This window comes from Siphateles boraxobius, unplaced genomic scaffold, assembly GCF_051911475.1.
Source record: "Siphateles boraxobius isolate OS27281-9 unplaced genomic scaffold, OSU_SipBor_1 41, whole genome shotgun sequence".
Taxonomy (NCBI): domain Eukaryota; kingdom Metazoa; phylum Chordata; class Actinopteri; order Cypriniformes; family Leuciscidae; genus Siphateles; species Siphateles boraxobius.
Genome location: NW_027509042.1, coordinates 37,147,554 through 37,171,013, shown reverse-complemented (window position 1 = coordinate 37,171,013; position 23,460 = coordinate 37,147,554). Strand labels below are relative to the sequence as shown.

Sequence of the window (23,460 nt, the reverse complement as noted above, 5' to 3'; positions counted from 1 at the left end):
ATTACAAAATGCCAGATGACATCAATAAAGTTACATGTACGTCGCATTATTTCGTAACAATGTCCGTTATGATGTTGTTAGACATGATTATTGCAATTTATCATAATAGTTTGCAAATTGCGCTCATTTACACTATTTACAACATGTAGGCTTATTTATGTTCTGATAATTATGTGAGATATTGACAACTGTTCTCATGATAATCGCATGAATCATCTTTAACAGTGAAAGCCTGACCGAGTGGGGCTCTTGTCCGGTTCCTCACGCTGTCAGATTCTCGTTTCCTTTTTCTAGACTCTTCCGACCGCGCTTTCTTCGTTTTTTCGCCATTCTGAAAACGCAGGTCCGATGTTTAGTCGTGTCTGACTCCTTGCTCGGTCAGTCTGCCGTTTCCTCTGTCTCTGTTCCTCCGACAATGCTTTCTGCTTCTTATATGTGGGCAGTGCCATAAAGCAATTCGTAACATCGTCATATAACCATTCCATTAACTCCGAAGCTGTTCAGTTAAGCTAAAAAACGGCATAGTTCCCCTTTAATGTATGTATATTCCAGTGGTACAAGATGCTTGGAGATATGACTGATTTGAGTGGCCTACATCTCCGATCATGGATCATACTTATTCTTTGTAAAGTTTACAAATAACCCCCTTTTTTACTCATAAAAGACGCTTTTTACTCATATTTGGCACTTGCCAATTGTTATTGTTGGACCCCTGAGCTTTTGTGTGTGTGTGTGTGTGTGTGTGTGTGTGTGTGTGTGTGTGTGTGTGTGTGTGTGTGTGTGTGTGTGTGTGTGTGTGTGTGTGTGTGTGTGTGTGACTGTGTGTGTGTGTGTGACTGTGTGTGTGTGTGTGTGTGTGTGTGTGTGTGTGTGTGTAGTTTGGAGGGACCAGAGCAATGCTGTGCCCTACAATTTTCTTCTTGTTTAGTGGGACTGGTACCTCAACACATCACCCCATTCTGTCTCTCCCCCTCCCTCTCCCCCTCTTTAACTGAAAATGAATCTCTAATTTCACAGTTATCATCATCATAACCCCACAATGAATTATGCAAAGTTATTCAAAGAACCAATCTATAACTTATTAATTGCTGCCTTTTCTCATTCACTCTTTTCTCTACTCGCTTTCTGTCTCTCTCCCTCTCCTCCTTGCACACTTTTATTTGAGACGCCACTTCCATCACCCTATCCATGTAGAAATATGATGACTCTTGTGTTATAGCACTGACATGCTGATTTTACTCCCTTTTGAATGTTTAAATCATCCCTAGAGCTAGGCACTGACACACACACACACACACACACACACACACACACACACACACATTACAGAGTCTACAGGGAGAGTGCTGTGGAACTGCACGCCTGTCTCGCCAATCATGGCTGTTTTCTTTGCTGATGGTTGTTTTGCGGTGATCAATACAAGATATTTCTGCTCTGTCCGATCTGAAACAGAAGATGGATTTTCTCATCAGGTTTATGCTTTTGTCAATGTAAACACACACACATACAAACACAGGAGATGAGGGGAGGGTAGGATGTTTGTTCCTCTTTTACAGAGCTGTAAATCATGTTTATGACGGTAATACAGGTATAGATCAGTGTGTTGATGGAGAGAAGAATTGAAGTGATGAAACTGAATGTAGTATAATTGTTTCTGTCTGTTTGTGTGTATGCATGTTGTAATGTTAAAGTGAATGCATATATGAATGTAATTTGTGTGTGTGAAGCCTCCTCAGATGGAACATGTGTAACATGCTGTGTGTCTGTGTGGACTCTCTTGTGTTTGTGCGAATGTTAATAGAGATTGTATAGGGACGTTGAGCATGTCTTTCTCTCTCGCTCTCTCACACACACACACACACACACACACACACACACACACACACACACAGCTCTCTCTGTAATGGAGTGTCTAAATATATCCGGTTTTTGCCGGATCCGCTGCCTCCGGAGTGAATAAGAAATGGGCTTTAGTAAAGGACAGAATCTCTCACTCACACACACACACACACACACACACACACACTCACACACTCACACTCTCTCTCGTCTTTCTGTCTAACGGTGTGTCATTGGCGTTTCGCTGCTAACTTGCCACGTGTAACAAACCTAGATCAGTAGTTTTTGTGTAAATTAGAGCGATCTAGTTTTGTCACGTCGCTTACTTGTAGATGGAGCGCAAGACACCTGCGCACACACTTATTACAGCACAAACATATACACACACACACTGAGCGTGCTGTGGCAAGCTAAACATCTAATGCTCCTCAATAGTCCCAATGGGATCTTACGGAGGTCAAAGAATGCCGGTGAATCCTGTGAGACTCTTTACGCACCTCTGAACTGACCAGTCAGCTTTCACGTCTTAGACAGATGATTATCTGTGCGTCAGACTCATTAACGGAGCTCATAAATTAACTTTGATCTTTTAGTTAATTGTGGCCTGTACATACTTTTTTGTGTGTGTGTTTCCTAAACTTTGACAATTGTTAAATTAATTAGCCACTGTTTTTGCCACTGTTATTGATACAAATGGTATAGCGAGAACAGGAAATGATGGGGTGAAAAGGGACAGATGACCGAGCTGACTTATTCAGTTTGTCTATGCAAGTGAGAAAGACACGATTATGTTAAAGCCATGGAAATTTGATAAAGCTTATATCAAGTAGCTGCAAGAGGAAATATTTTTTTCAAAGCCTTGTTTTGCATATATTATTATAAAAATACATTATTTATTTAAAAGAATGTGTATAAATTATTTTAAATTATATTTGTTATAGTTTATTTTAATAATAATAATAAATAAATGTGTATGTTTATATATATATATATATATATATATATATTTTTTTTTAATTATTATTATTATTTTTTTTTTTTTATATAAAATATTTCATAATTATAAATATTTTTCAAAGACTAGTTTTGCTTATTGTTATTAAAAATAAATATATACATTATATTATTTTATTTAGGCTATAATAAAATACAATTCTAAATTATTTATTATAAATTATATTCATTATAGTTTTAATATATATATAATTTTATAATTATAAATTATATTTTTAATGATGTAATTCATTTATACACAAATTTAAATGTAAAGTTTACGGTTTTCTCAAAGCCTTGTTTTGCAAATATTAAAAATAAATACATTATTTATAATAAAATAAATGTATACATTTATTATAAATGAATTATATTAAAGCATATATTACTTTATTATGAACAATTTTTAATAATAATATCATTTCTAATTTTAACGATTTATTTGTACACAAATTTAAGTTTTAAAATGTCCCTATTTTTCTCAAAGCCTAGTTTTGCATATATTTTATAAAATATAAATATATACAATATATTATTTATAATTAAATTAATTTAGAAGTTATGTATTATGAAGTATAGTTATTATTATAGTTTATTAAAATATAATGTATATAATTTTATAATATAATTTTTAAAAAAAAATTTAAACGGTAAACAGTAAACTGGTAAAAAACAGTAAACTGGAATCAAACTCAAATCACCCATATGAGCACCACAGCTCAATTTGTGCCACACACAGCTCAATTTGTGCCACATGACAAATCCGAACAAATTTCAGACAAATCAAATACTTAGTCCTTGAACTTCTAGTTATACAAGGCAGAGAGCAGTGCTGTTATACTAGTGTGTGTGTGTGTGTGTGTGTGTGTGTGTGTGTGTGTGTGTGTGTGTGTGTGTGTGTGTGTGTGTGTGTGTGTGTGTGTGTGTGTGTGTGTGTGTGTGTGTGTGTGTGTGTGTGTGTGTGTGTGTGTGTGTGTGTGTGTGTGAGAAAAAGTTTCTGTGAGAGATTGAGATAGTATGTATGTGTGTTAATGTATCCGTCCCTATCTTAGGGCTAAATGTAGCTGCTTTATATGCACTACAACAACTACAAGTGTGGGCGTGACTAGCAGCATGTGTGTGTGTGTGTGTGTCAGCGCCAGTCGGCCTAAAGGAATGTGTGTGTGATGCTTTCCAGTTCACTTAAGAATAGAGATCATGAGATCAGAACAAAAGCATCCACCATTTCGCATGCGAAGAAAGCCGCTTTGCTTATGAAGAGTGGTTAATTCCTCCTTTAACATACACTTTGCCACAAACAGTTTATGAGATGTACTCTTGTAGGACAGCGGTGTGCGTGTGTGTGTTCCTCAGGTCTCACTTTGCATTGTTTGTGTGGCATTGTTTGGGCAGACGATCCGCTCTGTATATCTGCTGATCTTTGTTGCTGTGGAAGCGGATCTGGTAACTCCTTATTGGACCACAGAACAGCTCACGGACGAAAGGCTGAAGTATCCCAGCATGCAGCGTTCCACCATCTGTCACGGGCCCTTTGTTTGGGTGTGGGTTGAGCTGCTGGTCTCTGGTTACTCATAACACGCAAAGACACACACACACTCACACATTACAGCCTTAAATCACGTTTCCGTCCTTTGAATTTCCAGTATCTGATACTGTGTAGCACAAGATTGATGTTTGTTACCGTGGAAAGGCGCATTGACGTGATCAATGGCATCTGTCTCCTTGCGTTAAGATAAACTGGACGTTTTGGCTCATGATCGGAGTTGTAGAGTTTTCCGTTTTGCACGAACGAACACAGCAGCACAGATCCGTGGAGAAACTCGCAGCTTTTACCGCTCGGAAATTTATTTAATCATTTCGACCCTGCTGCCCTGCTTTTCTTAAAGACCTCTAGATTATTCATCCATGGGGCAGGACACACACACACACACACACATAAAATCTAATACCCTCTCACTCACATCTGAGAAGGCTGAAGAAAGAAAGGTGAATCCCACACCTCTTTGTACAGGCCACCGCCCACATATCATTTCTCTTCTCCATCCACCCTCCCTTCCTTGATTTAGAGACTGGTGTTTTTAACACGGTGCCATGCATGCACTCTCTCTCTCTCTCTCTCTCTCTCTCTCTCTCTCTCTCTCTCTCTATCTCTCTCTTTCTCTCTCTCGCTCTCTCTCTCTGTGTGCATCCTGGGACACTGACGGTGGTGTGACTGCCAGTGTCACCAAGCAACCGTGTCTTGCGACAGGCGAAGCCATCTCACGCTTCAGGAAAGCTGCTCCAGCCAATGGCGACGCAGCAATGCGGCCAATCGATGAGTCAGAAGGGCCGAGGAGATGGATGTATTTGTACACTCGTTAACCAGAATCGCACGCCTTTGTGAAATAGTATGCATTCTGTGTCCTGTGTACTTACCGGTTGTAGGAATGGGCATTTATGTCGCTGCAACTAGGAATTAACAGCGATATAAGGTCAAAGGTCACTGTTCTCCTGCCGCAGGTCACCAGGAAGGTGACAGGCCTGTGCTGAGCGTGTGCTGGTTGAAGAAAATAGAGTCTTTGTGTCAGTGTGGTTGCTGGCGCGCTCTGATTAGCACTGATCCATGCTGACGACTCTGTTGGCAGATTAGCGTGGCTAGCATTGGCCATCTGTTACCACGGGCCATAGCAAGTGAGAAGTGTCGGTCACGTGCGCACACACACAGACAGATATGCAGCATTATGAATAAACACATACTCTATGCCCTCTCTGTCTCTTTCTGATTTTCCACACATACAAACGTACACAATTACTCACACACTCTCCCAAACACAGCAACCTCAGCAGTATATATCACTGCCTCAGGAGTGTATGATTGATTTTCAGGTTAAATTAAATAACACACAGCTTTATGTAGTGTCTCTCTCTGGAAGCACGTTCGTGGGAATCGAGTTCACGTTTCTCCCAGCTGGCTGGAGAGCCTGGAGGTGTCGTCCATATTGCTCGGACTAAACATATCCCGCAAAGCGCCCAGATCGCGATTAGCATATGATTCACTCATTTGCAGAATCCAGGACCTGCTGTTTTTTTCCGACAATCTCATTGGCCGCGTGGCACCAAGTCAAATTAATTACGCAGCTCACGGAGATTACGATGCCTGCCTTCCAGTGCCACAGTGGAAGATGGCTAATTAGCTATAAAATCAGACTAATTCTGATGCTAAAGCGGTTTTAATTTCTGATAATTAAGTCAGGATTGGATCCTTAAATACCCTGGCATACCATTATTGCGGTAATCATGGTTGTTGTTATGAATTATTTTGAGGCCCTCATCTTTTACCCCTGATGTTTAAGGTAATCAGCCTGAAGTGAGTAGCTGGAGAGAGGTAGATGATAACCTATAAACACTCACTATATAAATCAATACTTTTATTCAGGAAGGTTGTATTAAATTGATCAAAAGTGACTGTAAGGACATTTATGATGCTACAAAACACTTTTATTTCCAGTAAATGCTGTTCTATTCAAATGTACTATTTATCAATGAATACTAAAGTTTTTGTTTTATCATGGTTCCCAAAAAAATATTAAGCCGTTTTCGATAAAAAAGGAAATGTTTCTTGAGCACCAAATTAGCATACTAGAATGCTTTCTGAAGGATCATCATATGCTGATTCTGCCTTGCCGTCACATTGACTGATTTCTATTTGAATTTATTTTAAAATGTATTTTAAATTGTAATTACATTTCATAATATTACAGTTTTGTAAGCATTTGTTTTCTACATTTTATATTATATAGTTTGTTACATTCAATTTAATTATATAATACATTTTATTTTTATGTGTAGTTTAAACTTTAATTATACTTATATCACGTGTGTGAGACATGGTAGTGCATTTTAGAAAATTAAAGTTTTTCCTTTATACTATTCGCTGTGTGTGAGTCTATGAAGTGAGTCGTGCCATTTTTTCAGTTTTATTACTGTGTGTCTGTGTTACCATGTTTTATCTGACTGTGCTCTTATGCGATTTACGTCACGGCAGTTTCAACAAGAAATTATTTTCCATTGAGAAGTGTTTGGGTGGTTATTTAGGATATACACTCTTAAATAGAACCACTAAAGGTTATTTCAGGCGTTTCATATGTAGAGCATTTTAGGGGTTCCCATCATGGATTTAGTTTAATTCCTTTATCATTTTAATTAAATTTTATGAATTAAGCTTGTAAACTTACTGCATCTCTACAATTTTTTTGAAATGGCCCGTTAAACATGAAAGTGCAATGCAATCATTTAAAGCTGCAGTCCGTAACATTTTTTGTGTCAAAAATGTACAAAATTTATATAATAATTAAGTACATCATAAATCCATTTTCCAATCCGTGATTTTGCCTTATCCTAAATCACTACGGTACACCTATAATAAGTGTTTATATACGGACTATTTTAGCACCGCTGCGGAGTAGCCCAGTACCTGCGTGACTCGTCATAGATGTACTCAGACAGAAGTAGCTCCGGCTACAATGTTCTTCCGCAAGACGCATGCGGTTCTATTTATTAACCGCTAGAGCGCCAAAATTCACGGACTCCAACTTTAAGACATTTCTCCTTATACAGAAACTTTAAAATTGAGTCAAGAATCCTAGGATTCTAAATAGAACCCCACTGAGCCTTTTTTCTAAAGGCCTGGACGGTTGGTCATTTTAGTTTTTCAGTGTGTTTCGCTCCGTTGGCTGTAGTCGGACGTCGTCGTTTTTTTTGGGGGCGATTCGGCATGTTGAATCAGCGTTGGGCCGTCGGTGAGAAAGAGAACTCAGATTGGCTGTTCAGCTTAGCGAAAAATTCAGTGCACGAGAATAAAAGCGAAAGTGATAAAAACAAGCAAAGAGGTCAAGACGGTACAGACAGAAGGCTGTTATAATTTTATGTCATCTGACCTGAGAATTCGAATGCACAAATATTTTCATAATAACATGAGCCGACTGAAATGAATGAAGAGATATTCAAAATGGTAAGCAAGCGCTGCTTTGTTTACGTTTGTGTATATGCAGTCCTAGTTTCCCTTTTTGAATGAAAATACTCTATTGATACCTGCTGATATAGACAGATATTTACTTAAACACACGTGCTTGTTGACAGTCTCCTTTAGTCCTTTTGGTGTGTTCAAGCGCAGCTTTTTAATCAAGACGCCGCCGACGAGAGGCTACAACACAGTCGGCTTTCATCACCACTAGTTCTTTGACGTCGGCTTGGTGTGTCCCGGGCTTAAGAGTGTAGAATTTAATCTAGCATTAATTTTGAGTAACCTGCCATGAACTTGAGTTGGCAGGGTCATGACCTGATGACCTTTGACATTTGGAGGCTGGGTATGAGTGAGGGAAAAATGGTTAGCAAGCAAAGATGGAAGATAGATCCAAAAGACGAGAGAGTGAAGGACAGGTGGAGCGAAAGAAAGGGGGGGATAACAACCGCAGTGGCAGATTGTGGCCTTTGCCACTGTTTACGCCAATATGCAGACACTTTCATTGTGTGTGTGTGTCGGTTTCAGCATTGCTCTTGGGCGAGGGATGTTAGTTGATATTCTGTGGACGTTTCCATCTCTGAGATCTAATCGGTGTGTGTGTGTGTGTGTGTGTGTGTGTGTGTGTGTGTGTGTGTGTGTGTGTGTGTAGCAGAGACATACAAGAAGGAGAGCAGCTCAGGGAACCGGCCACGAGTGTTTATATAAAATGACAGAATAACGAAGCCGTGTATGCCACACCATGGTGCTCTCTGCTGCATCCCACAGCGAAATCTGTGAGATCAGCATCTGTGCAGACATGCAAACAAACTCAAAATTTAAAAACATATGAAGAGTTCACTCGTTTTCAGCAGTCGGGATTCTTTCGGTAAAAAATGTACATACTGAAATCACACTCTAAAGGCTGTTAATTGTATTTTCATGTTTTTTTTTTAAGTATGTGCGGATATGGTATGTTTTGAGAAGGGGAAAAAAGAAATTCGAGAATGCTTGTGGGGTTTTTGCGTGTATATGCTGGCTGCGTGCGACTGTCTTTAATATGCGTCTCTCCAAACTGTAAAAATCTCCGCAGAAACAGTTAAAGGCATAATTTGCCTGTTAAGCACATCAAGTGTGAGAACGCTTGTTTTACGCTGTGTAAAAAATGACTGTGAATAGTCCTGTAAAACAGCGCGCTGCTCACTTCATGTATGCGTGTGTGTGAATGTGCATGAGCTCGTGCCAGTCTCTTTTCTATCCTATTGAAGAGGGTCTCGACAGTGAATGAATGGTTAATGTGACAAGCCGAGCAAACCCTCTGCCCAAACGGGACGTTAATGTGTGGTCCTGTAGAAATGTGCTCACGGGGTTGGTTCGTCTTGCGAGCAGACGTGTGTGTGTGAAGGAGACTGACTGGTGTTAAATAGAAATATTGTTCATGGCAAGTGAGATGTGAAAGTAAGAGTGGCAGGCCGTGTGTGCGTGCGAGAGCTCACTCTAATTATCGATTGGATTGTGCTTGACAGATATGGAGTCTGCAGAACGGCTGGCCTCGCCTTCCGCCACCCCGGCCTCCGTCCACGCCACTTCTTCCACGTCATCTTCCTCTTCCTCCTCTTCCTCATCCACAGCAGCCTCCAATGCCAAGAGCAACCTGAACCACGGAGTCACAGCAACACTCGGCACATGCGGTAAGAACTTGCGCACACACATGCTCTTTCATACCCTGACGCAAGGGTTGCTTATTGTTACAGTGTGAAAAGTGCTCAGTCAAAACTGACGCACAATCACACTCCAGCACATTTCCACACACACACACACACCACTGAGTGTCACACAGACGCGCTTTGAGCATGTCTCCCAGTTTAGGTTGGCGGCAAATCGGAGACTGATGTCATCAGGGGCCTCTCTTCTTGTCTGATGAAGCATCATTTTTTTCTCGTCTCTGGGTGACGTGATAAAGCGCAAATACTCTCTGCTGATTGAGTCTTGTCTGATAAGGCACAAGGGTTCACTTTCTCAGAGTCTGCTCTGTTAAAGGGATAGTTCAGCCAAAAATGAAATGATCTCAAGTTGTTCCAAACTCTAGTTTATTTCTTCCAAGGAACACAAAAGGAGATTTTGTTCATACTCCTCTTTTATTGTAATTAGTACAGAGGCTTTCAAGGGCCAAAAAGGGCAAAAAAGCACCATAAAAGTAGTACATATGACTCTTATTTTGCTTGATGCGTGAAAACAGACCTCACTGGTTATTGTGCGTCAAGCAAATACGGTTGATTTTCCATTTATGTGCCTTATGAATATCTGTTGATCAATGTTAATGTATGAATAAAATCCTAAAGTAATCTGTTCATCATATAAAGCAATCATGTCTTTTCAGAAGATTAGGATTAAACTGCTCGATTCATATGAGTTATATTTAATTATATTTATATATTTTGTACTTCTTGACACTTGAAATTTATGGTTGCATGGTCTTTCAATGGATGGACAAAAATGAGAGAATATTAAAAATATATTTTGCAGATATGGGTTTTGAACGACATGAAGAATGTAAAAAATCCTCCCCTTTGCCACAGCTCGTGAATCTTAATCAGTTCAAAAATAGTGCATCTATTTGTGATGGGACCACATTTGACATCAGTGGTTAGATTTGCAAGAGCCATTATCATTGTCATATTTAAATTTAACATGATCATGAATGAGATTTAAGAGCTATGGCGGTGGGGAAGATTTTTTATTCAGCAGATAACGACTTTTTCTGTTTCTCAAAGAGAAAACCTTTTGTGTTCCACAGAAAGAAAGTCATACAGGGTTTGGAAATATAAATGATGATAGAATTTCCTTTTCTGTATGAACTAAACCTGGAAAAGCTGTAGCAGTCACTAAGAATAGCGAAGCTATTAGTTTAACAATATTACTCCATAGCAAAGTGTCGCTAGTTTTTAAATAATGTTTTTAAAGCTATTTTAGCTGTACATTTCATTGCTACATTTTTCCTGAGGGTATTTAAGCAATTTATTCACATATCTGGCATTTTCTGGACAGTTACATAAACCGCTTAGACTAGTCTTACAAGTTAGTCATCTAATTTGTTTTCTTTAAGAATGTTCATAATTTTAAGTTACTTAAACAGGTAGATTGGTCTAATTTCAACCCAAAAATTAAGACTGATTACGCCTTGGATAAATGCTAGTTACTCAGACTAGTTCTTAAGACTCTGACTTAATATAGTCTCTGGCCCATTAGTTGCTGTTTAGAATCAGAGCTAGCAATGGCTGATTTTTTAATTAATCCATTTTTTCATTGAATCGATTTACAGTTCAGTCTGCATTGTTTGCAGCTCACTCACTGAATTCTAAAAGGTTTCTTAGTCAAACAGTAATGGGATACTTTAAAACACAGAAAACAACTGGACTGCTGGATGCAAAATAAGAATCAGAATCAGTTAAAACCATTTTAAAACCTACCCCTGTCCCCCATGATAAAACAAAAGCAAAATTACTTCATATGCGTTACCCTGAATGAAGAAAGAAAAAAACATACAGGATTGAAATAATTTATTAATCGTTTTTCTACCTGTCTATGGTTTTTCCATCTGATAAAGCATCTCTTCTCCCTCCCTCTTGGGTTTTGTTCTTTCTGTGGTGCAGTCAGGGCTGAAGAAAGCCACCGACTTGCTTCTGTCGTAATTACCGACTTATTGTTCGGCATGTGAAAACACCGACCAGGATTTAGCACTCGCAGTTTTGGCTGCAAATTGAAAAGCTGCTGCATTAATGAATCTCAACCAATTAACTAGACCTTTGTTAATACTGCTGTCATCTCACTTTGCACCCCCCCTTCACATAAACACACGCGCACACGTGAACACACAGACACAATAACACAGCTTTCCCTCCATCCTTCCTGACACTCTTAAATATCCTCTTCTACTCTATAAACTGTGAAGTTTGTAAGGCTCCACTGGCTCTTTCCTGTTTGTAAATCGCTCTGTCTGCTCTGGTTTAGTTTTTGGCCCCTCGTCTTTCTGACGAGACTCTTATTAACAGTTGATATTTCTCACGGCTTTCCACTCCTTTTCCTCAACTCCAGCCCGACAAGAGGAGTTACGGTGAAGGGAGACCTTTTGTTTTTGCTGAGAGACTGCAATTTTTCCCCTCAGAGTTTTGGATTTTTGAACATGTAATTCCGGCTCTGACTCGTCTCTCTTGAAATTCAAGTACCCAGCAAAATTCTGGTTCAAGTACTCACCAACTCTCTTTGCTGTTTTGTTTTTACAGAAATAAAGCTCCAGTTTTAGTCAGAGCCATGACTTAGTGGTTACCGCAGATACACTTGACCTGGTGCTCATGTGGTATCGCAAGCTCGATTCTAGCTTTTTGAATCCATTCCACTTTCCACTATAACCCTTTACTACACAATAGTCAGCTTTGCTCCACTAATTTGATAAGGAAAGTGGCATTCAAAGTAGGAATGGGTCACAATGCAAGACTAGTTGACTAGTTATCTAGCAACTGACTATTCGCTCAGGGATGCTGACTTCATTTTTAAAAGTATTACATTTTTATATTTTTATCACATTGATCATGTGTGTCTTAGCTGTTTACACTACTTTCTCTGAGTTGTTGCATATTTAAATGTAAAGCACTGGTGCCGCAGCCAAACATGGATGTCAAATGTCTTTGCTGCTGTTTTTGAACATCTTCCAGCACCAGTATTGCATTTTTAAGACAGCAGTCTAGACACATTCTAGACACTCATTCTGTTTTACTGGTGAAATCTGAAGTCAACCGAATTATTCAGGGAGATCAGTTAGCCAGCTAGCTATTCAGTAACCCACCGAATAGTTTTACAAATAGGAAGTTTTCATTTCCAAGAGTGCTGATGTTTCATAAAATAGGACTGGGACAGTTTGCATCACTCTACTTGTCTGCGATTACTACATAGAATTTCAGCGCTTGATCCTGCTTTGTCCTCTATTGGAACTATTTTTGCTGGCTGTGCAAAAATAAAATAGCTGGCCATATTGTGTCCGAAATGTGAAGTATTTAATTTTAACTTCTTGTTACAGTTAATTTAAAGAGAAAAAATCCCACAACAAAGACTGATTTTACCTGGGTTAAACAGACGAGAGGACCTCGGTAATTCAGCCCTAGTTGAGCTGATTAATGTTCAGAAGGAGACTTTCCCTCGACAGGTTCTCACAGCGCTATCATTACCACTTTAAACGCAATTAACACTTTGTCCCACTAAATCACCGGCCCACAAGCGTGCCGGAGCGATAGATGATGTTCAGGTCGAGTACGAGGTGCATCTGGGCTTAAACAGAGAATATTCTAACCTCTCTCAGAACAAACGGCGGCCACATGTTCGCACTTTTTCTCTCCGTCCCCCTCAGACACACAGACAATTAAGTCAGCTGTCAGATCTGTCTGTAGAAATGTGATTGATGCAAACGGAGGGCACATTAATCGGCTTCCGCCGCATCCCACATAAGAGAGCGAATGAGGAGACAGGTGGGGGAGGACAGTGCCGCTTTTCAAGATGGCTCGGTTTGTCAGAAGATGGAGAACATGGGAAGGTGTGTTGGTGAGGGGGGGGGTGTGGGGGGGGGCAAGCGAAGAAAGAGAGAGACGGTGAGAGAGAACGAAGAAGAAAGATAAAATAAGAAGGATATCAGGTAATCCGGTAATTCTGCTCTGCTCCTCTCAGAGGCTGATTTAATTATTGCCGGCTGAAAGCGCATTAATATGAAACTGGCGTTTCTGCCTCTGTGTGTGTGTGCGTGTGTGTGTGTGTGTGTGCGTGCCAGCAGGAGCGAATGATGGTCTTTGGGGGAATATTTCCTCTCATTTATCTTCACATCCGCCTCTCTCAAGCTCCTTCTTTTCGTCCTTTTTTTCCCTCTTTCATCGCCACTGTATATATCAGGACAAAACCCAAAACATACAGGCTGTACTGGATTTGTGTATGTGAGAATTAAAAAGGACGGGCCTTAAGCTCAGGAACTGAAAGCTGTCAGTCTTCTTTCTTCTCTTTTCCATTCTAGGGTCTAATTAAAAGAGGGCATATGCAAAACAGGATTTTCTTGCTCTTTTGATATGAGTTAACTGGCTGCGCACAAAAACAAACATACGGCATGACCAGTGAAGTCCGATTCACTTTCAAACAACTCTTTGAGCCAGTTCTTCCAATGAATCTGGCAAAAGAAAAGTCACAGACTCACGTTGCTGTAATAAATTCCATTTTAATAAGCAAAACATTAAAATGTGTCACGAACACGGTAGTACTCACAGTCAGATTTTTGTAGGACATGATGCATCACAATCAAACTACTCATACACAGGAAAACTTTATAAAGACGTTTATCACTGGCAAATGATACATTTGCAGGTTTGGCTTAAGTGGATTCTGGGTAAATATTCCACATCACCCAGCATTAAAAAATTCTGTTACTGTTTCACTGAATGAGAACCAGCTCACAGTTCAGTGGGTGAGGAGGCTGTCTGAATGATTCAAATGGGAATCGCGAATTGATTGTAACACGTTCCAGCCCGTTATTCACAAAACTTGCGTCACTGGTTCTAATTCTAAATGGCTGAATAAATAAATAAATTGTCAGGGAAATGTAACGTATTGTTTGTCAGTGTTTGTACCCCATTACAAAATCAATAAAATGGCTTTGCTACTGAAAAGCAACATGGTTTAAAAACTATCTACATTACCACCTCGCCAGGGCTTAATTTGTCCCGGAACACGCTGGATGCGGCACCTCATTTGGGGGATCTCCCATCTCATACACCACTGAAAGATGTTTATGTTATGACCTGTGTTCAGGAAAGTTAAATATAATAATGATAAAGTTGTTTAATAACTTGCTACGTTAAAATAAGAAGTGGGAGAAATGCAGCAAAAAAGTGGTCCATGCCATGTTTGGGCAACGATTTATTGGATTTGACCGCTATTCACATTTCCAACGCATGACAAACAATGTATAGATAATATATAAAATTCAATGTGCAAAACGCAAAAGGCCAATCCCAATTCTACCCCTTACCCCTTCACTTTCTCCTTCCCCTCTGTTTTGCACGTGCACGTGAAGGGGTAGGGCTGTCCCGATTCTCTTTTGGTTGGAGGGGGAGGGCTAAGGGGAAGGGCCAGATAGCCCTTCAAACGAAGATTTTTCGGGACCACACTTCAAACGAAGGGGTATGAGAAGTGTCACTGCACACACCGGCTACAGACACAAAATGGCTGCCCAAGCAAAAAACAAGACCCACAAATGTACAAATTTGGGCTTTAATAAGTATTTTAACAACAAATGATTTGCTTTATGTTACATTCAATCTTGTGTTCATATTTACGGTCAGTTTCTTTAAAGAAACGTTTGTAAAAAAAATCAGCAAAATCGATATAGTTTGCTAACGATAGTCCCGCAACATATTTACATGTCTGATGACTGGTGAATGTAATTGCGGAAGGGAATTGGCTTATATTTTACCGTACATCTGCTATGAACGCATTGTTTTCTTGTGGTTATATGTGAACACGATATAAACGAACAGTGCTTACAGTTTCGTGCTTTTTGCAACATGATCAGATCAACCACTCTGACAGCGAGCAAAGTTTCTTTAAGTCCAAATAAGTCCATTTTGCAGCCATCATATATAACGTTACCATAAACTGATCCACTAGCAAACTTACGTCACAAGACAAATGCAAAAAAATAGCTGTAACCCACGCAACTGAGATGACTGCAGCTGTCGACGGCATCTTGGCAGTTTGTGATAAACATCGGCGCATCTCCTGTGACGTTGGCGCTACGATGTATAATGACGTGTAACGCTGTAGTAGTGGTGTCCCATTTCTTATGGGAATATTTTCAGGGGTAGGGGTAGATGAAGGGCAAAGGGGTAGAATTGGGATTGGGCCAAAATGACTGTGACTGTTGTTTAAGCTTCCGAATTCCGTACTTGTTGTCAATGGCTGGTCAGACCTTTGGTTGGGCTTAATGCTTTATGCTATGGTGTTTTACATGCACAAATTGTCACAACACATCAAGTATGCAAATAAACACCTTAATGTGTCTTTGAACACAAAACTCAAGATAATCTGCGTCTAGCGCTTTATGTTTCTATGTTAATTCTGAGAGTATATTTGCATGTCAGCCGCTTCCGTTCAGGATTTCTTATCCGGATCTGGCATGTTAGTATATTATATCTTAAACCTCCCCCAAACACACTTTTTTTTTCTGGAACATCAGAATTGACAAATTAAGCTCTGCATCTCGCCAAAGAGAAATTAATAGCTATTTGTAGCAATGCTTCTACGCAACTCTGCCTTTTCAAGGAATAGTTTACCCAAATTTTCATAATTCGCTCACCCTCGTGTCTTTTTCTTTTTTCTGTGAAGCATAACAAGAGAAGAATTGAAAAATTCTTGGAAAAGGTTTATTTGTTCAATAGTTTAGTAATGTATGCAGAACAGCTCACACAGAAGTCACTTTCATTTCAAAACAAGCAGCTTTCTGTTGGATTCCTAACGAAATTACTGGTTTTTGTTTGGAAAATTTTGCTGAACAATGGTAAATGTGAATGCACATTTACAAAGACATTTTGTGTGAGGAACAGTACAAATGTATATCATACTGGTCATATGGGTTGACAAGACATACAAGAGACACACGAGTAAATGACAAAATTTAAATTTTTAGGTCAACTATTTTTTTTTTTTTTTAAGTTAGCGGATTCTAAGGGTCCGAAAGAAAGTGAAAAATGGTCATGTAAAATGAAATCATCGTGTTTTCATGGACGTTCCAAGTGGACAAACATTTTAAGTGGACTCTGGGGGAAAAATATTGTAAAAAAAAAAAACAACCTGCATGCAGCAGACAGTTTCTACAGTCTGCACACATAAACAACAGCATAGGGAAGTCAAGGCCCTCTCCTCCTCTCTGTCCCTCCTGGAGTTACTATAGCTATCTGCAAAAGTCCTGCATTTCCCATCATCACTTTTCTCTGTGTGTGTGTGTGTGTGTGTGTGTGTGTGTGTGTGTGTGTGTGTGTGTGTGTGTGTGTGTGTGTGTGTGTGTGTGTGTGTGTGTGTGTGTGTGTGTGTGTGTGTGTGTGTGTGTGTGTGTGTGTGTGTGTGTGTGTGTGTGTGTGTGTGCAAGAGCGAGAGAGCTGGCGCGGTGCTGCGCTTGCGGAACGGTGCGCTCAAGCCTTTCTTCTCTGTGCTCCCTAATGGAAATTGAATTTGCATGAAATATGCGGCTTAGAAATTACATATGACTCCTGAAGGAGACAATGGGCAGCATCAGCGCTGCCAGAGGAGATCGATCCCAGAAAGGATGCAATCTGGATGATGATGATGACGACGACTATGATTAATAAGAAGAGCTCTGTGTTTACATGTATGCCGAGAGCCCATACAATGTCAAACAAGAGATTGAAGTGATTTATCGGACTTGGAGAGGGTGTTGTTGTGATATCTTATAGAATATTGTGTAAGATGCAGGAGCGCTTTGGGCGTCTTCTCTCCCACTTCTTCCTTGTTCTTTCACATAGAGACTTTCATTTGGTCTGATCATAGTTATTAATCAAATAGTGTCAGAAAGCCTGTGATTAAACATTAACAGCCATCAAACTGTCTCTCTCACACACACACACACACACACACACACACACACACACACACACACACACACACACACACACACACACACACACACACACACACACACACACACACACACACACACACACACACACACACACACACACAGGTTTACTTGCTGTCTAAATGAAGGCATACCATACTGTTGTTGTTTTTTTAAAAGCTAATTATAAACAATAGACTATCCCAACCCCTTATAGAAAACTTTTGCATTTCTACATTTAAAAAAAAAGACACTTTTTAAGGGTGTCCTGTCCTCAACTGTCCCTGAAGCGAGGTTATGTCATATTTAGCTAACATCTGGGGAAACCCCTTCATGTTTGCTCTCATGTACATTTAAACATACAATATTGAAAAATGTAAATGCAAAAGGGAACATGCTCATGCTGTTGCTTCTTCACTAGGCATGCAAACATAAACGTCTCAAGTCTTTGTGACTGAGAATGCAGCTTTATGAGGAAACTGAATGTTAGTTAGAATTACCACTAGGGGTGAACTGTTTTAGTCATATCCAGATATGTGGCTTCAGAGGCTGACACCAGCACTATGAGGCTTACTCTTCTCTAGGCACACACACACAGAGCCATAGAGATTTCTGAACTTCTCTTTGATATATACACACAAGCCCACACACCTTGACAAAACACTCAGAACACATATACGCTCTCACTGATCTCTGAATCACTCAACACTAACACACTTTCTTTTTCATACAAGAAACTTCCCTCTCTATTCCTAAAGTGTGACGAGAGGCAGATAGAGTGATGATATTCTAAAAATCCAGTAGCCATTTTATTTTTTTAAATCAATTTACTTGGAAGCAAAAATCGTTTACATATAATATAATTAGGCTTATTTATTTATTTTTCCCCTGTGGCAAACATTTTCTTGTTTTAAGCATTAACCTTTCAATATGGTGTGATTATCTAATGCTGAATGTGTAATGGTGTCTTGTGTATGTGTGTGTTTGATGCGGCAGGTCCTCTGTTTGGACTGACGGGCAGTGACCAGACCTTCAGTGTCAGCTCAATGACCTCTTTGCCCAGTGCGTACCCTCTCATGGCCCACCCAGCCTTTGGTTTGCTATCACCGGCCACGGCCCGCCCAGAGTTTGGAGGTCTAGGAGGACTGGGGGTCTCTGCTGCCCTTGCAGCTCACCCACAACTAGGAGCCTTCTCAGGTATGTGTGCGTACAATGTTGGTAGCCGTTTATTCATGACCGAAGGCCTGATGACACAAAGCCCTATGTAATTAATTGGCACAAAAGTTTAATATTCGGAAACTATTATTATTGTTGTTATTGTTGTTGTTGATAATGTAACTTATTATTATTATTAATAAATAATAATACTTTTTTAATCTTTCAATAGTAATAATAATAGTAACATTAATACGTTTACCATTTAGCATAAATCAAATAATTAAAACATCATTAATAACAATAATAGTGATAATATAATAAATTATTATTATTGATATTTTATTATAATAACCTAAATGTTTAAATAATAATAATAATTAATAATAAATATACAATTTATTTTGAGTTATATTGGAAATAATTAATAAATTATTATTATTATTATCATTTAATATTTACTTCAGTCCCGTCTCATTTAGATTATCTACCCTAATGTATGTTATAAGGCAATTTACTCTCTCTTTTCTCAGAATGGTGGAGAGCAGCAGAAGCGCATGGACGGAGTCCTCCAGCTTTCTTCCCACCTTTTTTAGGCCTGCCACCTATGTTCGCCCCACCCCTTCACAACCACGAGGTCAATCCGTATACATCCAAAACACCCAGCAAGAGCAGTCAGGCCTCCAAAGGTATTAATCTGTCTATATCTGCCTCCTGGGAATGTATGATATCCCTCAGAGGCAGACTTAAACATGAAACAATAAAGTAATAATTCTCAATAACGCAGCAGTAATGTAGCCTTCAGGCTGGTGTACTCACAGTAATCATCGCCTTGAGCATTCGCCTGCAATGTTGAATTCATCAGGCGCTTATCAGGAGATCTTCTGCCGTTTGAACCTATACTTTTGTCTCAGAAATCCATGCCAAAGGCTATTTGACATAGTGTATATTTTGAGGGAAATTTTGATTTTTGTCTCTCTAACTTGTAGCAACAAATTGCGTAGTTTAAAAGCATCTCACTGGTTTGTGTAAACTCTCTGGAGCGCAGGTGTGAACGGAGCTGTGAATGGTCGTTCACTGTCTCCATCTGCGGCTAAAGGAACTGTTTCGGCTTCTGCCTCCCCCTCCCCCGCGCTCCGGCCCCCTGAGCACAGCCGGACACTCAACGCCAAAGCCCGCGACCGCAAGGCCAGTCACCATAGCAACAGCACAGGGGAGCTTCAGGAGAAACCCTCGCAGAAAACTAAAGAGAAGGTACGACGTCATTGCACGCGAGGAGCGGAAACGCAGTGTGTGGTTCAAACAAACAAACACTACATATACATGACCAATTATTTAATGGTTTGTTGAATTAATTAAAACTGTTTTACGAGATGAATCATTGATGTCTGTGTCGACCAATGCAGAAAGCCCGTAAGAAGCAGGTAGAGGGGTCTGCCGTAAGCGAGAGTGAATCAGGATCATCGCTGGATACTGACAGCGACGGAGTGAGCAGCAGCGATATTGATGATCTTGGAGAGGAAGAAGATGATGATGATGAAGACGAAGATGAGCAGAGTAAAGACAGCGAAGAGTCAGACTCGGAAAAGGAGCGGCAGAAAAAAAAGAAAATGAAAGTAAGATACTGCTCATATTGGCTTATTACTGTTTTCCAGGCTGGTAACCAAAAGGTTACGGGTTTGAATCCTAGCATTGCAGCACTGAGCCATTGAGTAAAGCACTTAACCTCAGATTGTTCCAGTGCACTGGAAGTCATATTATATAAAAGTATCTGCTAAATGACATAACAAAAGTTGTCTTTTATATATGTCTTGAGTGACAAACACAACCTGTTGAATGCTGAGGGTCAGTGAGAGTGGAAAATAGTCATGTAACAACACATTATGACTGGTTTTGGTGTAAAAACCTTAATCAACAAGTGGACTTCTCCCTGTCTTGTTTGCCCAGATTGAGACGCCAAACTCTGGGCTCAGTAAGAAGGAAAAGGCCAGGCTGCTGGAGGCCAAGGACTTCCTTGTAGGCCTTCCCGGCAGTGCACCTTTAGAGCCCTCTCCTCCAGTGCACCTGCATCGCTCTCCACCTCCGCCAGCCCTGTCTCAGTCCCCTCTGTCTCTATCGGGCAGCAGAACCAGGGAAAGACCCCTCCACACCAGCGTCATACAGTCCACCGGCCTGGCTGCTGCCGCTAAACCGTTAGCGCTTATCGCACAGTCACGTCGAGACATTTCTCCTAAACATTCTCCACAGCATCTTAACTCCTCTCCAAAAAAACCCTCAGCCTCTACCAAGCCCCTCACTTCCTCACCTCAGCCCCTCCCACTCTCGTTATGCTCCTCCCCCAAACCACTATCAGTCCCCTCCCCTCCAAAACTCCTCCCCCTGTCCTCTTCCCCAAAACCGCCTCCACTCACCCCTTCCCTCAAGGCGCAATCTCAAGCTTCCTCCCACAAGTCCCAATCTCCAGCACTGGACGCTCTGACCAGCAGGAAGATTCTGGAAAGTTCCCTGGCACAAGTCACTGCTGACTACAGGCTGAAACAGGTGAGTGTGCCTGGCGGGAGAAATGTGAGAATGTTCATCCTTCAAATCCATACATTAATCTCACTTTTCCCTCAAGGCCGGCGTCCACATTTTCATTTTCCAGAAAAGCAAACCAGCTAAAGCAAATTCTCCACAGTTTCCGTCCATATCTTTTAAGCCAATTTAGGATTAACGCTTTTAGGGTGCTGTTGGTATTCAGGACGTGTCTTTCCTTATTGACCAGCCTATTTGAAAAGGTCAGAGTAACGGAGAGGGAGAATGTGAGTGGGGGAGAGAATTATTTGTTTGTGTGTGTGTGTGTATGTGTGTCTGTGCGGTGTGCTGAAGACAGAAACGCAGAGAGAAGGACAGAAAGGACAGCTCCATTCTCTTATCAGTAGGACTGGCTTCCCTGCTGTGTAGCTTTAGTTGGTAAATGAAAGTGACAATGTGCATCGCTTTATTAGAATTACTGAAGCAAAACCAACAGGCAATTAACTCAATGACTTCTTAAGGGGCCAGATTTTAGCAAATGAGTATAATAAATGTGCCTTTTCCTCACCTCATCTTTTGTTGCCTTGAAATGACTGTTGAAGAGGTTAATATATTTTTTTCTTCTTGTTGTAATTAACCAGAGTAATTTTATTATTATGTTACAGTGTGGAACAGTTTCATAATATTTAGATTTTATTAGTGTTGCTTACTAAGGCAAGCAACAGTGTTACTCTTGTTTATACTTGGGGTTGCAGTGTGTGTGCCATATGAATGATTCCTGAAAACGTGACTTGTTAAGGTGATATTACTTTTTAATAAAAGTAAATAAAGGTCAATAAAATTACCCAGTTCATAAATCCAGTTCATATCTAGGGAATGGGGCCTGGTTGCACAATACCTTAAAATTGGCATGAAATGGAAATTCACAAAATCTATTTTGTAAATGTACTTTTTTTTATCGTATTGTGAATGTTTCATCCATGCATATGTTTATTTTTATTTAATTTTTTTTGTGACCTCAAAATGTTCAAACAAAAAAACGATCTTCCGGTGAAACCACATAAACCCCGCCCCTTTCAAGTTCATATTCATATCTGCCTTCATCCAATCAACAACCGATGGATTAAACGAAGCCCCCACCCTGCCTTTTTTTCTTTTTAAATACAATCTGTTTCACTCAGATGTACGTCGCAATATGAAAAATCTGTTGTCACTTCTGGTACATTGTGACTTTAAGAAAACAATTAATACGACAGGGTTTTCTTAACTTAAAGGCCCACTGAAGTGCCTTAGAACGCGCAGCTTTGTATGATGCGTTGATGTAATTTCCACTGAAACAGGAAGCTAAGGTGGGACATATTGAATGGCTCCTCCCCCTTTTCAAATAGCCAATAGCGTTTAGTTTACCTCACAGACTGCAAGTCATACTTAACGGCACCATGCATCCGAGTGCTGATGATATGTTGGATTCAATAGTAGAGGTGTGAATAAATTCTAGCCATTTAATTCTTAAACAAAGTACAGTTGGAAAATGGAATAAAACTCAAGCGTTTGATCAACCGAAAACACATCTCCAACCCATATTGCTCTGTGACGTGTCAACGGATTGCTTTGGCGGTACGCTTTAGTTTCTAGAGAGCATTTTATTGAACAGAAGATGTGATGAGAAGCTTAAGTCTGCGGTGATGTTATAAAAATCCGTGATCCATTTTAGCGGAAATGTGAGACTGTAAGATTTGAATGCTAATATCTCTTAAATGCGAATTTTGTCATGGTCTTGTAACACGCCAGCTTATTCATAACCTTAAGGCTAACATATTCATACTAAAAGCTAAAAAACTTACATTTTGATTTCAGGGGGCCTTTAAAAAGTTTATTGAAAGGCTCCAGAACATCATAGAAACTCTAAAGACTCTTTGGCAACTCCCAAGCAACCTCATAGAAACACTCTCGCAAGTGCAGATTTTCTTATTATTTCAGAACAAACATGTTCAAGAGTCAGAAAACTAACTATAATGGTGCTATAAAGATTTCAAACCATTGAGCTCAGCGGTTGAAGGCGGGCAGAGTTTGAGCATTCCTTCTCTCTTAATGAATGTTGTGGAGCTGATAGAGTCATGGACGCGCTGTTGTTCTCTGTTTCAGTGAGTCAGAGCAGCATTATGCTCACTCACACTCTTCCTCCACCAGCACTTAAGCCACATGACAACCAGCGCAATTACCACATCTGCTCTGCTGTTTTCCCCTCTCTCACTCTCACTCGCTTTGTTTATCAGTCAATTTGTTGTTTTTTCCTCCTCTCATCTTTGCTATCAGTATA

General features: G+C 40.0%; 1 protein-coding gene across 16 annotated transcripts in view; it reads left to right on the top strand.

Annotated features, from left to right (window-relative positions):
* Positions 1–23,460, top strand: part of baz2ba (bromodomain adjacent to zinc finger domain, 2Ba) — a 97,291-nt gene that overhangs the window by 46,229 nt on the left and 27,602 nt on the right. For all 16 annotated transcript variants that reach the window (XM_077199394.1, XM_077199382.1, XM_077199380.1 and 13 more), the window contains exons 3-8: positions 9,337–9,501; positions 18,468–18,668; positions 19,160–19,315; positions 19,675–19,880; positions 20,033–20,242; positions 20,574–21,167. In XM_077199394.1, coding sequence (XP_077055509.1) covers positions 9,339–9,501; positions 18,468–18,668; positions 19,160–19,315; positions 19,675–19,880; positions 20,033–20,242; positions 20,574–21,167 — 1,530 coding nt within the window. In that variant the 5' untranslated portion in view covers positions 9,337–9,338. The remainder of the gene's footprint in view (positions 1–9,336; positions 9,502–18,467; positions 18,669–19,159; positions 19,316–19,674; positions 19,881–20,032; positions 20,243–20,573; positions 21,168–23,460) is intronic.